General features: G+C 38.1%; 3 protein-coding genes across 3 annotated transcripts; 1 reads left to right on the plus strand and 2 right to left on the minus strand.

The window, feature by feature from the left end:
• Positions 1-393: 393 nt before the first annotated feature.
• LOC134197988 (uncharacterized) lies at positions 394-5900 on the minus strand (the record flags this gene model as incomplete). The annotated part of the gene is made up of 12 exons (XM_062667336.1): positions 5824-5900; positions 5214-5729; positions 4284-4375; positions 3848-3917; positions 3650-3780; positions 3493-3593; positions 2544-2772; positions 2382-2489; positions 1510-1606; positions 1378-1455; positions 1094-1322; positions 394-593 (listed from the first exon to the last, which is right to left on the minus strand). Coding segments are annotated over exons 2-12 (1731 nt in total), but the record flags the coding sequence as incomplete, so codon positions are not given.
• A 93-nt stretch (positions 5901-5993) lies between these two features.
• On the minus strand, positions 5994-13930 carry LOC134197986 (sorting nexin-19-like). The gene is made up of 9 exons (XM_062667334.1): positions 12489-13930; positions 11508-11646; positions 10982-11085; positions 10815-10922; positions 9858-9933; positions 9683-9786; positions 9316-9620; positions 7525-7709; positions 5994-6204 (listed from the first exon to the last, which is right to left on the minus strand). The coding sequence occupies exons 1-9, from the start codon at positions 13917-13919 to the stop codon at positions 6029-6031; spliced, it is 2628 nt and encodes an 875-aa protein (XP_062523318.1). The 5' UTR covers positions 13920-13930; the 3' UTR covers positions 5994-6028.
• A 225-nt stretch (positions 13931-14155) lies between these two features.
• LOC134197987 (transmembrane protein 60-like) lies at positions 14156-14929 on the plus strand. The gene has a single exon (XM_062667335.1). It carries the CDS (start codon positions 14317-14319, stop codon positions 14734-14736), a length of 420 nt encoding a protein of 139 aa, XP_062523319.1. The 5' UTR covers positions 14156-14316; the 3' UTR covers positions 14737-14929.
• The last annotated feature ends 1322 nt before the right edge of the window (positions 14930-16251 follow it).

Consider the following 16251-nt stretch of genomic DNA (forward strand, 5'->3'; position numbering starts at 1 on the left):
AGACAGACAGACAGACAACAGACAAACAGATAGACAGACAGACAGACAGACAGACAGACAGGCAGGCAGCTAGACAGACAGACAGGCAGGCAGGCAACTAGGCAGACAGACAGACAGACAGACAGACAGACGGACACATGGGCAATCAAAAGGACTGATGGTTAGACAGACACGCAGACAACTAGACAAGTAAATACCCCAGCTAAAAGACAGATAGAATAATAAAAAACAAAAGGAAAAATCTATATACTACAAGGTATGTCAAAAAAAGAAACAATCAAACAGACAGACAACAGATACATACGTACCAAATGACAAACCATCCATCCAACTAGCAAACGAATAAAGAAAAAGGAGGTCATGCAACTACACAAGACAGAAACGGATTCATACCGTGAGTTTACGCTGGATAGGAGGACTGCTCTTTGGTCGAGGCTTGGGCTGTGCAGACTGCGTGTTGGGAGGATAAGTTTTCGTCAGAGAAGGATGTCGTAGCAGTGCACCACGAGTCATGCGAGGCATAATAGCAGGCGGTCTAAGACTTGCCACTGGATGACTCTTTTTCACAGGATCAGGTGATTTTTTGAATGCAGCTAATAATCATTAAATAAAATTAAAAAGATTAATATAAATATAATTTTAAACTAGCGCATTTAATATTAACTCTTATTAATTTAATGTTATTTTTATATTAATTTTATATTTAATATTAATTCAATATTATTTTTTTATATTTATGCATTTTTATATTTAATATTAAATTTAATATTAATTTAATATTAATTTTATATATTTAATATTAATTCACGATTTAATTTTTATATTTATATATTTTTATATTTAAATTAATTAATTAAACTAAATGTCATAATAATTATCCAACAAAACACGTTCACAAATTTTAAATATTTTAATCCAACTTTCCAAAATATAACATCCGGAATATAATACAACATCCGGGATATCAATGTATAAAATGCTTAATAATTATTAATTTGTATTTAACTAATAAATATACAAATTTAATATTACTTTACTATATTTTTTATATTTATACATTTTTATACTTAATATTAATTTAAGTATTTCCCACCTTTCAGAGGTTGTTGGAGGGGCTGCCTTTTCGGTGTCCTTGGTAAAGACTGCATCTCTTCTTTGTCGGTGATGTCGGAAGGAAACACACCTGAAGTGACCAGAGCGACTGTGGCCTCATAAGCAGCATCTCGATCTTCATCCATTAGCATTCCTGGTGGAGTATCCAATAATAACGACGACTCCTTGATAAGGCCACTTCTTGTAAAGTAACCAGATGTATTCAAATTCTAAAACATGAAAAAAGAGTCAGAAAGAATTTGTCGTTTCGATGTGCTAGAGTACATGTCGACTTGATATCACACTACTTTTACTGCTTGAATCATTGGTAGTCTTTAGCAATGGATTGAGAAGCACATACTTCTACAAAATAGATGAGTTGACTGTACAACATGAAATGCTTATCACAAGCATAACCTTTGGACCATGTTGTGTGACCAGTTTTTCCCAACTGTCTTCTCTTCGCTTTCGAGTTTCAACAATCTCCTTGCTGTCAATCTTCTTTAGCATGTCACTGTTTTAAAAACCACAAATTATCCCTAATGCTATCAATGCCTCATCAATAGAGATATTACGGATGTAACGTATGGGGACAATGAGAACGCCGGCTGACTAAAATAACCTCTGCCAACACCATTTAGATGCGGTCCTTAACTAAATGTAGTACACTTGTCGTGTATGACTTATTGCTGGTGTGTGTGTGTGTGTGTGTGTGTGTGTGTGTGTGTGTGTGTGTGTGTGTGTGTGTGTGTGTGTGTGTGTGTGTGTGTGTGTGTGTGTGTGTGTGTGTGTGTGTGTGTGTGGTGTGTGCGCATGTGTGTGTGTGTAATTTGTTAATATTAATATTCATCTAAGAAAAAATATTTTCATAATATTCACTTGTTAATTTAATTAACAAACTAGTTAATTTTGACTCTTTCAGTTAGCAATACCAAGTAGTGCTAGACACCTGTCACAATCAACGTGTGTTGTGACACTATAAAACCAGGAAATTTCAGTCATAAAAAATTTAATTTAATTAATTTCATTAGTTGGTCATCTCAAACAAAGATCGTTTGGTGGCACATATAAAAATTGATTTTAATGGTTGGGCTTATATAATCACACTATAATCCCAAATTAAAAATTAAAAACTAAAATTAAAAAATTTGGTGGACTGGTAATCAAAGAATAGGCACTCGACAAACCAAAGTTTGCATAGTCACTGACCATTAGAGATGCATATCAAGTCAATACAACAAAAAGTTTGCTACAATCTAACTGGTTTCCCTAATACACTATACACATACATTCTTGTTTGCCACGTTGACATAATTGGTGGCATGCATCCGGGCACCTTCTGAAGCATCGCCTCAAGTAGCCATTGCAGCGACCTCAACTGTCGAAACACTGTGTCTCTATAACACCATCAAATTGCAGCATTTATAAACCAACAACAAACGCCATCATACGCGTCTCCTGGTTCGCCACTTGCATTGGTTCCAAAGGTTTCGTGACTTGTTTGAAAAAGTTGATTGTTTCCATCATTGTGTGCCATTGATTTCCTGCTCATTGACACTGGAGCCTGGTGACCAGCAAGTTTACTGCCAGAGTGACTGGTCGATATAGGCATCTTATCTACACTGGAATTGTCATCAGTGCTTCCATCTTGTTTGTCTTCGTCAGCAAAAGATTCGTAGTCTGTAGAGCAAGCTTTTAGAGACACAGTAAAATTAATAAATTATTATTACTTCAACCACATTATTGTTTACTAACAAGCCAATCGCTTTATTATTTATATTTATATATTATTTAATTAATTTATTTATTTTATTTATTTTATTTTATTTATTGATTTACTATTTATTTATGTATTTATTAATTATCTATTTTATTTGTTTATATATTTATTAACTAATTAATTAATCAATTTATTTTATTCTATTTATTAATTAATTAATTATTTATTTATTTATTTATTTAGTTATTTATTTATTATTTATTTATTTATTTATTATTTATTTATTTAGTTATTTATTTTATTTATTATTAATTTATTTATTTATTATTTATTATTTATTTATTTAATTTATTTATTATTTAGTTTATTTATTATTTATTTATTTATTAACTAATTAATTTATTCATTTATTTTATTTCATTTATTTATTTATTTATTTACTTACTTGCTTGCTTGCTTATTTATTTATTTATTTATTTGTTTATTATTTATTTATTTATTTAGTTTATTTACTATTTACTTTATTTATTATTTATTTTATTTATTTATTTATTTAGTATTTATTATTTATTTTATTTATTCATTAATTAACTAATTAATCAATTTATTTATTTATTATGTGTCGCTGCATCCCTCCAGTATTATTACATATGGTATTTATCATTATTACACCATCTTACCAGAAACAGATTTCTCACTCTCAGCATCTTCTATGCCACCACCAGTGCTGTCAGCTGCCACAGACTCAATTCTTGAATGTGGTGTGCTCGAAGCAAATGAGCTAAAACAACCAGAAAATCACATTCACAAACATAAACTGTGAGGACTGTTTGTTACCATTTGCTATCGTCATCGTCATCATCATCTTCACTACTGCTATTCCATACCATTGTATTGGCTACTGTTGAGTTCCATTCAGACTTCCGGAGTTCTTGCTCTTTCCTCGCTGCCTCTTGACTGAGTTCCAACTAGTAGATGATGTTGTCAACATTACAATTAATTACAGACGTACAGGAAAAAGAAGCTTTCACAAACTCTTTTCCTCTCTTCTTCTTGTATTTCTGGAAAAAGGCCATGACCCTGTTTCACGCGACCGATTCGTTTCCTATGCACACCACGTGTTACTAATACACGTAGACATTTGATTCCAAAAATATTTTAATTATATAAATTATATATAAGTAAATATAATTTAATACAAATTGTACATATAAGTAAATTAAAAGTTCAAATTTAATATTGTGAGACATTTTTGCTGATGTAATTTTACTTTGTTTATAGTTAAAGCTAACGAATGAAAAAGAAAAATAAAGCTAAAAGATGCAAGATCATAACAATATTATTATAGACATCTTTCTGAAAGTGATAGCCATTTGCACTAGCTACCCAATATCTAAGTTGGGAAATCCAGTCTCCTTGCTTGCAGCTGCTGCAACACAGCAACAGTGATCTAGCTATTCAGGCAACTGACCTGCCGTCCTTCAAGTGGCCATTCAATGATTCTAGCTGTCCACCAATCATTGGCGTCATCACTGGTCCACAGGAGGCAAGAATGCTGCTGATCTATAAAAATACACATGCCAAACAAGTTTTCAAGAGCCAGTCCAACTCTGCAAAAAATGCTTTAGAAACGAATTAACTTGTAAACAGATCAAAACACAAACATGCAGACAGACAGACAGACAGACAAACACTCTTTGCATTTGATGTAAATGGCATAGGTGGTTTAGTCTTTTTTGAGTTTGAGACAGACATTGTCACAAGGATTATTGTATACTTAGTGTTTGTAATTGTGCTTAAAATGTATTGAAATAAATGAAGACAGACAGACAGACATGTGGCGTAAATGCATGTCGGTAGCTTTGCAAAGGTGTAATGCTAGCATAATTAGCAGAAAGTTGGCAAGACTGGGACATTCTTCATTCGCACGTAGTTAAATTATGGCGTCAGCCGTTTGGGCCAGACTAGAATGTAGTAGTGTTGTTCTTTGAAAATATATGTATTGACAGACAGACAGACGGACAGACAGACAGATAGATTGACAGACAGACAGACAAACAAATAGACAGACAGACAGACACACAGATAGACAGACAGACAGACAAACAGACAGACAGACAGATAGACAGACAGTGGGTGTCAGATTCCCGAGTCACTCAGCACTCAATTCTTTTATCATTAGTGTACTTTTAGTTGTCTCTTTTGCCTCAGAAAATATGTATACACTTACCTATGAACACTATAAAGCATTTAGCTTTAGTCGAGTAGTTTCTGCTGTGATGTATGATAGTGTGATTGTAAGAAATAAATGATTCTTGACAGACAGACAGACAAACAGACAGACAGACAAACAGACATACAGACACGCGTACAGACAAACATACAGACACTCCTATCATACCCTTCCTCCCATCGATGGACTTCCAGTGGTCGTTCGATTCCAACCACTCACCAGTCTCCCCACACCAACATCATCCTCATCACCAGCCACACTGATCTCATCAACAACCTCCCGATCATGCTGCCCAACAGCCTTCAACATCAAAACTCGATCATCCAGCTCCACCTCCTCCAACTCTCTATACGGCTTGTAGTCAACAGAACGAAACCCACAGTCAGCCATCTGCTTCAGACGTCGCTCATAGTTTTCCACCCAGACCTGCTCTCTGGTCGGCTCTTCACAGCTGTAATGCACGTTGCTGCGTGCTATGATCTTCTTGCCGTGGTGTGACGGCGAAGGAGGCGGCTCGATTGCCAAGAAGGATTTTGCATCGGGAAGAGGACGCGTCATCAACATTGGTGCGTTGATACAATGTAGCAAATCAATGTAGCAGATCAATGTAGTAGATCAATGTAGCAGATCAATGTTGCAATGTTGCAGTGTTGTGCGCTTACTGGTTTGCAATTGGTTGATTGGCTGCAGGAAAGGTACAAGACAATGAGCGGCCAATCAGCGATTCTCGGGGGACATTCCATGAGGCCCCTGTGAGCGTCGCTGCCTAATTCGTTACCTCTTCTCACCACATATCGATTAGTCCGTCTGGATTCCCGAGGTCTGCTCGCAGAGACGGAGAGGAAGACGTGAAAGTATCGAAAGGGCGTGGTTGTATACACGCAGTGCGCGCATAGCAACGAGTTCACGTGACCAGGCACGAGACCAGTGTTAATTAATTTAATTTATTCTAGTAATTAAATTTCTAGTTTGTTGTAGAAACTCTATGAAACTTCCGGTAACAAAATTTCATTGGCGCTATGTTTGACTACTGATTGGATAACTAAGTCTAGAAGAGTATAAATCAAATGTCTATTGATCCAAGGGTCTTGCACCATTTCGAGCAACTCCTCCATGACGTCATCATATAGACTTCGTCCGGCAGCTAATCTCACGACTCCTAAGAAAAGTATGCTCAGTTAGACACAAGTCGTGCACATGCAGCTCTACACATGAATTCTAACCCACTGCGATGACATTATAAGCAAGTGGAGATGCATGATGACACAGTGGCTTTGGTTCGTCTGTCTCTTCATTTGTCTAGTTGTCTATCTGTCTGTCTGTCTATCTGTCTGCATGAATGTATATCTGTCCGTCTGTCTGTCAGAGTGTGTGTGTGTATGATCCAAATACTGGACAGAATTTGGATTTTGATGTGTCCCTGGCTCATCCGTGGAGTCAGGACATTATTAGGAGGGCTAGCAAGGAAAATGGTCATGCTGCCGCAACAAGACAAGAAAAGAAAATGAAAAATATTCAAAAGAGCTTGTTCCAGGGGGATATGTATCAAGATGTGTTCCTCTTGTGATAGAACATTTTGGGAGGTGGGGCATGAAGGCAGAGAATTTTTACAGCATTTGTCACAACAGTCAGCACAACCAAAAGCCAATTTTAATGCTTCCATGTTCATGTCGTATTGGAGAAAAAGATTTTCTACAATTCTGCAAAGATGCAATGCCAAAGTTATCCTTAGAAAACTTTCAAAACTGTCACCTAATCATGGTGATTTAGATAGATTATTTGATTTTGACATTTGAAGTCAAGTCCATTAGTTAATGACTTTGTTGTTTGCAAAAACTGATTTGTATTTAAAATCCTAGCATTTGTACAAGTAGAATCTGTATGAGAATAAATTATCTGTCTGTCTGTCTGTGTGTGTATGCACGTATGTATCTGTGTCTGTTTGTCAGTTTGCCTGCTTGTCTCCATGGCTTTCCATAATACTAACTTCTATATTTACTACTGGGAATTTCCAAACAGCATTGAGTCAAAAGACTGCCCACTTGAACACGGTTGATCAAAAAGGAACCTCTAAAGAAATGCCTGACAAGAAGCATAGGAGGGCCGTCAGGTCTGGTTGCACTCGTAAGTTTATAGAGACTAAGCATCTAGGCAGGACGTTGTAAGATGGGCCTCACACTTGCCTACTCTGCGAGCCTCAAGTCAATCTGCCTTTTGCCAGAGTTTCCTATGAACTGCCTGGGGCGCTAATCGAGAACGAATATTCTTCCATAAAAATCCCATCGTCTGTATTGCTGCCCTGGGTGCTGTTTGGGAAATTCCCGGTAATTGTCTGATTGCACACAAAATGTACTGCACTGTGCTCTGCATCAAATCACAATACAATATATATACACACATAATTAAATAATAATAAATAAATTATAACCATTATACCACAACAATTATCTCAAACAATTAATATCAAATTCCAACTAACCTGGAGGGAATTTCTTCAGAAACCGGAGTGTCTCCTGCTTCGTTGCCACCTTCTGCTCTTCAGTACGTAGCGGTTCATTTCCATCTCGTAACTGACCATTGGGCCACAGTGAGTCCCTCAACATGTCAATATAACGAGTCCACCTTGCTTCAGTAAGGACATCACGTAGTTCATCTGCAATGAACCTGAACAAACAAAACGTCAAATGCTATACATACATGCATACACAACACACACACATACATACATAGACACACACTCACATACATACATACATAAATACATACATCCATACATACATACACACATACATACACACATACATAAATTTTTTATTATTGAGAGTCGTTACGACTTCTAAAACAATAACAATCTAATTAAATCATTTACACTAAAACGTCCAGCTAAAGAAGGCTACAAACAGTCATGTAATTGTAAACTCCAGTCTATAGTTCTAACAAAAGGCTTCCAGAATGTTTCAAAAGGTGTATCAGACCTTCTTACGAACCAAATGGTTTTAATATGACATCGTAGATGTCACTGAAAACTGGCCATTATTGCAAAGGAAAGGGAGAGTTTTCCTTTTCACCCAGTATGCTGTTATCAGAATTGTGAAGAATGGTTTGAGATTTCCGGTTGCGTGCATTAGATCCAAAGAGTGGTGGCTCGTAGGTGCACTTAGGGAGAGAGTTTACATACATACATGATAATGATGGTTGATAATGAGTAAAGTACAAGGAGACATGGACAAAGCAGAACCTGCGCATAAAATGGTATATAGTGAGTACGACTTGCACAATATCAGACCCACTCCCTCGTCCTAGATTACCGAGTACATACTGGGGCAGGAGCTGCAACAAGCATGCAAGCAACTAGGATGCAGTGGTTTGCCAGAGAATGACTGATGGGCTTTCATTCCTGCTATAAAGTACACCACAGTACTACACTGTTGCAACACCACCACAAAAAAAACACAACAAAAGCCTGTTGTCTTTGTCACTGCATCACAACAGAGCATAATCCAAGACCATAGACTGTAATACATGGATCAGCACAGTAACCTCAGGTTAGCGTAAGCTTATTGGATGGCAGCCTGTACTTGCCATGTCACAGTACTGTCAACAAGCTTTGTGGATTTTCTTTGGGAACAGTAGCGGTACCTACTGTCCCACCACACACACACCTTGCTGGTACTGCTGTTGTGGGTCCGCAACTGCTCATTCATCAGAAAAAATTCATTCATTAGAATGGTTTCTGCTTATATCACAGCTGGCCCTCATATATGAGGGTCGTTCCACTATCCGCCACCCATGGACGAGCTCAGTAGCATACATACATACATAACATACATACATACATACATACATACATACATACATACATAACATACATACATACATACATACATACATACATACATACATACATACATCATGTGAGAGACCATTTATTATGGTTACAAACCTAAGGGGAGCAACTACAGCTATGCCTAAGCTGCACTCTTACAGCTGCGCACAATAACAGCTAGTAGCTAAGCTCAAGTACATACATACATACATACATACATACATCATACATACATACATACATACACACATACATACCTACATACCTACATACATACATCATACATACATACATACATACATACATACATCCTACAAACATACATACATACATACATACACATAATACTAATACAAAAATGCATATAAAATGCATGCAATTGGCTGAGGTTAGACAACATGCAAAGTCGGCATTCGACTGTGTCTTGACAACCGATTTTCTTACCTGTCTAGTACTCGTCCAAACAATGCAAACAACGTTGCATGAACTCGCTCACCCAACAGCCAACTGTCTCTCTCGCTCAGTGCCTCGATGCCAAGCTCCACCAAGATATCAATTAAATCCCAATCTCTCGGTTCGTGCACACCGCTCCTCTCGTCGCCATCGACAGCTTCGTCCTGTTGCAATTGTCTTGCTAGTTGGCTAAGCGCTTGAATACCTGAAACGCTGAGAGACATTGCTGATTGACCATTGGCCGCCCTCGTCTCTAAATATGCCTGAAAGACTGAAACTGCACTCTGACTGTCCAACTGTGTACAACAATTCAAGGCATACGTCAACGAGTAAAGACACTAGACTCTAGTCAACGTACCAACTTGTCCTTCCAGTCGACTTCTTCGAATGGGGATGATGTTTGTAGAGAAGAGGATTCCTCTTTGACGTTCAAGTTTGATGATGTGAGTCGAATTGGAAAGCCTAACACACAGAAAAAGCGATACGTTGGCTGGTAGGCAGACAATCGTGTGTTGCTGTTGTTGTAGGCTCGCCTTCTTTGATTGCTGTTGCGCCTTCTTTGATTGCTGTTGAGACGGCCTGTAGTGGAGCCAAGACGGGAGCAAGGACCTGTCAACAAGTTGTTTGTATTCAAACTGCTGTATTAGTCTGTCTGTCTGTCTGTCTATCCACTTTTCTTGTGTTTACTGATTCTGTGTTTGTCTGTGTGTACCTGTCTGTCTGTCTGTCTGTTAACCTTTGTCTGTCTGTCTGTCTGTCTTCTTCAGTTGTTTTCAACTTCAAAATCTATGACACCACTAGCAGCACTGCCACTGGATGGACATACGTTGTCTCCAGTATGCTGTGAATTCCGTCTGTCTGTCTGTCTCTGTGTCTAAATGCCTGTGTCTGTGTCTTTCTGTGTGTCTATTTGTCTGCCTGTCTTTCTGTCTGAGTGTGTCTGTATGCATGTCTGTCTATGTGTCTGTCTATGTGTTTGTCTGTCTGTCAGTTTGTGTGTCTGTCTGTGCGTGTGTGTCTGTGTGTCTGTATGTGCGTGTCTGTCTGTCTGTGTGCGTCCGTATGTGTGTGTGTGTGTGTGTGTGTGTGTGTGTGTGTGTGTGTGTGTGTGTGTGTGTGTGTGTGTGTGTGTGTGTGTGTGTGTGTGTGTGTGTGTGTGTGTGTGTGTGTGTGTGTCTGTCTGTCTGTCTATGTGTCTGTGTCTGTCTGTCTGTCTGTCTGTCTGTCTGTGTGATTGTCTATGTGTCTGTCTGTGTGTCTGTGAGTTTATGTGTCAGTCTGTCCGTCTGCATGCATGGACGTCTGTCTACCTGCCTACTTCCCAGCTTGTCCAAAGAACAAACAAACAAACATCAAACAAGAACACATGCTGACAGACAGAAAAATCAGGACATCTATTTTGCCTCCCACCTTTGTCTCCTTGTCTGTCTGCAACATGTCCATGTCCACTCGCCAACCAATAAACAAACAATACCGTACAACATGCTCACCCCAATAGATTTCTCTTGATTCACAAATGCAACATCTGGGTCAGTCTTTACAGCCAAAAAATTCATCAGTTCTTGACCTGTCCGAATCTCACGCTTTGACAGCAATATCTTCATAAACAAGTCAAAATATTGAACAAAATCTATTAAAAAATCATAAAATTCTAGACATGAAGATAAGCCTCCAGGTGTCTTTGTCTTGTTTCCAGAAACTTTTCTAAGGGTACAGTGAGTGACAAAGGAAATGGCAACCTCTTCCTTGGTAACTCAACGCCTGAAGAAACAAAGAAATGTTACTGTGTGATTGGTTAGACTGTAGTGTGTGTGTGTGTGTGTGTGTGTGTGTGTGTGTGTGTGTGTGTGTGTGTGTGTGTGGTGTGTGTGTGTGTGTGTGTGTGTGTGTGTGTGTGTGTGTGTGTTTGTGTGTGTGTGTTCGTTCGTGTGTGTGTGTGTGTGTGTGTGTTTGTGTGTGTGTGTGTGTGTGTGTGTGTGTGTGTGTGTGTGTGTGTGTGTGTGTGTGTGTGTGTGTGTGTGTGTGTGTGTGTGTGTGTGTGTGTGTGTGTGTGTGTGTGTGTGTGTGTGTGTGTGTGTGTGTGTGTGTGTGTGTGTTCATCACTGTTGTCATCGTCAACAACATCATGTATAGTCAATCTGTCTGTCAGTCTGTGTGTCTGTCTATTGGTTAAGCCACAGAACCTTTCATAAGATTCACTTGTGAAGGTATCCTTCTCAGACGTCGATCCAACTCTGCAAATTCATTGTAGCGACGTTTGACAACACGTGACAACTTCCTAGATTGATCTCGACCGCCTTCCGACCAAATACAATCAGAATACTAAACAAACAGCAAACATACAGTAGATAGTACTGTAACCTTTCTAGCATGACTCGTCAATGAATATGCACACTGAAAATAAGCAACCAAATGCTCAAACTACCAAACAAACAGACAAACAAAAATGGACAAACCACCAGACAGACAAACAAAAAGTGGACAAACTACCAAACAGACAGACAAACAAAAAGTGGACAAACTACCAAACAAACAGACAAACAAAAATGGACAAACCACCAAACAGACAAACAAAAAGTGGACAAACTACCAAACAGACAGACAAACAAAAAGTGGGCAAACTACCAAACAAACAGACAAACAAAAATGGACAAACCACCAGACAGACAAACAAAAAAGTGGACAAAACTACCAAACAGACAGACAAACTAAAAGTGGACAAACTACCAAACAGACAGGCAAACAAAATGGACAAACCACCAGACAGACAAACAAAAAGTGGACAAAACTACCAAGCAGACAAACAAAAGTGGACAAACTACCAAACAGACAGACAAATAAAAAATGAACAAAACACCAGACAGACAAACAAAAATGGACAAGCCACCCGACAAACAGACAAACAAAACATAGACAAACCACCAGACAAACAGACAAACAAAATGGACAAACCACCAGACAAACAGACAAACAAAATGGACAAACTACCAAATAGACAGACAAACAAAAATGGACAAACCACCAGACAGATAAACAAACATACAGACAAACAGACAGACAGGCTGACAGACCAACAAATTACCAAACAAACACACAAAAACAAACAAAATCGACGAACCAAATACACAAATACGGCCTGCACAGCATCACCGTCACTCACCCACCTTCACAACAAACACCTTATACCCTTCGTTCCCCACACCCGCATCTTCAATCCCACAAACGGTCAACATACTCGCATAATCCACAGGCTCATCACTCTGTAAACACGGCGACGCCGCCTCACTCCAGCCTCCAGATCTTGTCCCATCGCAAACGGCAGGAAGCGACTCAGACCTTCGCCTCACAGCAAAATGGTCGGCCTTAATCAATGGCAAACGATCATCCATCATGGCAACAAACTTTGACTGCGACGGTGCGTCAACAGAATCGAGCGTAGGCCGCAATGGCATGTCAACAGATGACGAGAGACGAGGCAAAGACTCCTTGCTGTCAAACGCGTTTGATTCTTGAATTACAGGCAAGCGATGAGGCATGTGTGTGGGACCCGAGCTCATCCTACTAACAGACAACGGAAATACGAGTTTGTCCACAACTGGAGCTTTTGGCTTCACGTCTCGTACGGTCATAGAGACGGGTGCAACGACTTTAATTTTTCGATCTCGAGTATCGGTTTTCTGTGCATTTTCTGGGTCTTTACGAGTTTCCTTGTTGGTGTCATCATCATGGCAACCCTCTAGTTTTCTGTATTGTTCAAGTGGCATGACTTCTAGAATGTCAATAATTATTTGATTTATCCAATCGGGTTCGCTCACATGACGAGTGAGTGATAGGATGGCGTTACACGAGATCACTTCCTTGAGTATGAACACGCCGGGCGTGCAGTTGAGTTCGCTCGGAGGGAGAAGCACCTCGAGCAGAAGAGCCACCGTGTTTCGAATGTACAGCATCTCGCTCTCGGGACTCGTCATCGCTGGATGAATCCGACAACAGTGCGAATATGCTTTCATCATACGACTTTGATGTAAACCATCGTCTGTATGGTTGTCGTCGTGTAAAAATTTAGCACCACCACTGTTGGATTCAATGAGCTTCCGGGCATTTCTCATGTAAGTCACGTGATCTAGAAATTTCAGGATGACGTCACGTACTAACTTGTGGGTGTCACACTTTTTCATCACGTTAAACGCTTTATTAGAAGCCTCTTTTAATAAGAACTGGCTTTCTGATGCCATCTCTTCATCGCCTCCGGCCACTTCGTCGTACCACGACGTCACGAAGTCCCGGATAAGCAAATCAATGATCTTGCTGATCGCCTCCTGCAGTTTGCGCGGCAGTTCTGCTTCTGATTTAAATTTGTGCCGGCGTATTAGCTCTCTGCTCGTCCTCCTGTATTTTATCTCTCCCCACTTGATCCGTAAGGGATCTAGAAGCCACGTCAGAGAGAAATATTCACTCAGTCTGTTGTTGCTGCATAACTGCACGACCACGAGTCCTCCAACAATTCCTACAGTAATAAGAGATAGATTGACAACTGCAGCTTCGGGCAAAGCTAGTACTAGACCCAAGAAAAGAACACAGAAAAAAGAAAACATTGTACTCAGATGAGTGATGTCCCGTATGTTCTTAGTCACGGTCACGTGTTTACGACACGTATGGTAACACCACAACACAAAATTAATTAAATAATATATATGCTTAATTAATATTGCACCGCTATAAATAAAGTAAAAATTAAAATTACATTTATTAAAATTATTTTAAATATAAACAAATTTCATAATTTATTACTGAGTGCCCGGATGTCTGACAACGGTCAATACCCGTATTGGCAGTTTCCTAGTTCCTCATTGTTCTCGAAAGTGACTCTACACGTACATCCCAACTCATCCGGCGGCATCCGTACAATCACATCTTCACCCCGGACGCCTCACATCACCGACAGAGCACTCACTCGGGTCCCCACCGCCAACACTCTAACAATCAGAGAAAATGGTGATCGCAGTCGTCATACGCACGACAGTAACTTGGATAGCACTCGCAACGACGGCAATCTTTATAGCACTTCGAGTCGGAAACGAAACGGAGTGGCCATGGATTGTAATTGCTCTCCCAGTGCTCATATTTGATGTCGTGTATTCACTGGTGCTCTGTCTGGGACTGTGGCATCACTTTCTGGAGAGAAGTATTCACATACCGAATAACGTGTCGTCGGCGTGGAGGAAATTGTGGCTGCTCTTTCTGTTTATTCTCAATATTATTGCTGTAGTCGTCGTATGTCTTCGATTGAATGGAGACTTGAGTAGTTCTTATAGTGTGGTCTGCATTCCATTGTGGATATTTCTTGTTGCTGTGACGGGTGATTTGACTCGCTTGCTGGTGAAAGATATTAAGAGACGTAGAGATGTGTGATGAGTTAGTGTGTTTAGAGTTTGGGTTGTGGGTGGGGATCGACTTTTGTGTATTTTTTTATTTTATGACGTTTGAGGCATATTTTTGTATAGGAATGTATATAGTGGATTGGTGTACATGTGAGTGTATGGAACGCCAGACGTTGCAAAAATATTACTTAAAAATATTGTGGATTTTTAGAGGTGTGAGTGAAGTGGTTGTGTTCTGTGCAGCTTGATACTTTCTTGTTAGTCTCGCGTGCCAGACCTTTGGCGTACGCGCGCGGGGGCAAGCTTGGCTGCGCATGTACGCTGAAGGTCTGGCACGCAAGACTTCCGTAGCTGTCTCTACGATCTAATTCATATATATATATATATATATATATATATATATATATATATATATATATATATATATATATATATATATATATATAAACATTTTGAGAAAATGATGGGTATGTAGGGATGGGTATGTACTTAATCATGCTCATCTCCTACATTAGACTCGTACCCAGTCCTCCTCCTTGCGCGCGCTCCACGTGTTTTGGCACGTGCTTTTTGTGCCACTCGCTAGGAGGACTGGTAACATATTATGTCATGTGACCATTTATTTCATTAGTTTAATTAGAAACCGATCCTGTAAATTGTTGCCACCTGCACTGATAATATGGTGTCCGGTAATTAGTCTCACGAGTGTACTACGCTAAACGTCGCCAGCCAACACAAAAAACAAAGCTTTACGCTCTCTCTAGGGACTGTTCAAAAATTAGTGTTGCAAAGTAGATAGTTTTCGTTGCGACGAACGAAAACCTCGCTTCATGAACAGTGTGGCTTCACTAGTATTATGTCACGTGAAGAACTAGTTCTTCACGTGGTAGGTTTTCGGTGTATTGATTGGTCAAAACTGCAACGCGATACGAAAAAGATGTTGTTACAAGGACACGCGTAGGATCCTATTATAATGAATTGAGTAGCAATTACCTTGACAATTAGACGGTTATTAGCAATAGTTGTCGTCACGCAAGGTTTTGACCTTATTATATTGACCTTAAATAATTTATATAAATATAATAAATTAAATAATTTATATAAATATAATAAATTAAAATAATTTATATAAATATAATAAATTAAAATAATTTATATAAATATAATAAATTAAAATAATTTATATAAATATAATAAATTAAAATAATTTATATAAATATAATAAATTAAAGTAATTTATATAAATATAATAAATTAAAATAATTTATATAAATATAATAAATTAAAATAATTTATATAAATATAATAAATTAAAATAATTTATATAAATATAATAAATTAAAATAATTTATATAAATATAATAAATTAAAATAATTTATATAAATATAATAAATTAAAGTAATTTATATAAATATAATAAATTAAAATAATTTATATAAATATAATAAATTAAAATAATTTATATAAATATAATAAATTAAAATAATTTATATAAATATAATAAATTAAAATAATTTATATAAATATAATAAATTAAAGTAATTT

Source organism: Corticium candelabrum, unplaced genomic scaffold, assembly GCF_963422355.1.
Source record: "Corticium candelabrum unplaced genomic scaffold, ooCorCand1.1 SCAFFOLD_75, whole genome shotgun sequence".
In the NCBI taxonomy this organism is placed as follows: domain Eukaryota; kingdom Metazoa; phylum Porifera; class Homoscleromorpha; order Homosclerophorida; family Plakinidae; genus Corticium; species Corticium candelabrum.

What these genes read in the sequence shown, in the direction of transcription:
- LOC134197986 (XM_062667334.1), bottom strand. Translation starts at nt 13,919, where the DNA reads ATGTTTTCTTTTTTCTGTGTTCTTTTCTTGGGTCTAGTACTAGCTTTG. An exon ending in ATCAAGAGAAATCTATTGGG is followed by an intron (nt 9,934 to 10,814) that starts GTGAGCATGTTG and finishes ACTTGTTGACAG; the next exon opens with GTCCTTGCTCCCGTCTTGGC. An exon ending in TCTGAAGAAATTCCCTCCAG is followed by an intron (nt 6,205 to 7,524) that starts GTTAGTTGGAAT and finishes TACTTTTCTTAG; the next exon opens with GAGTCGTGAGATTAGCTGCC.
- LOC134197987 (XM_062667335.1), top strand. Translation starts at nt 14,317, where the DNA reads ATGGTGATCGCAGTCGTCATACGCACGACAGTAACTTGGATAGCACTC.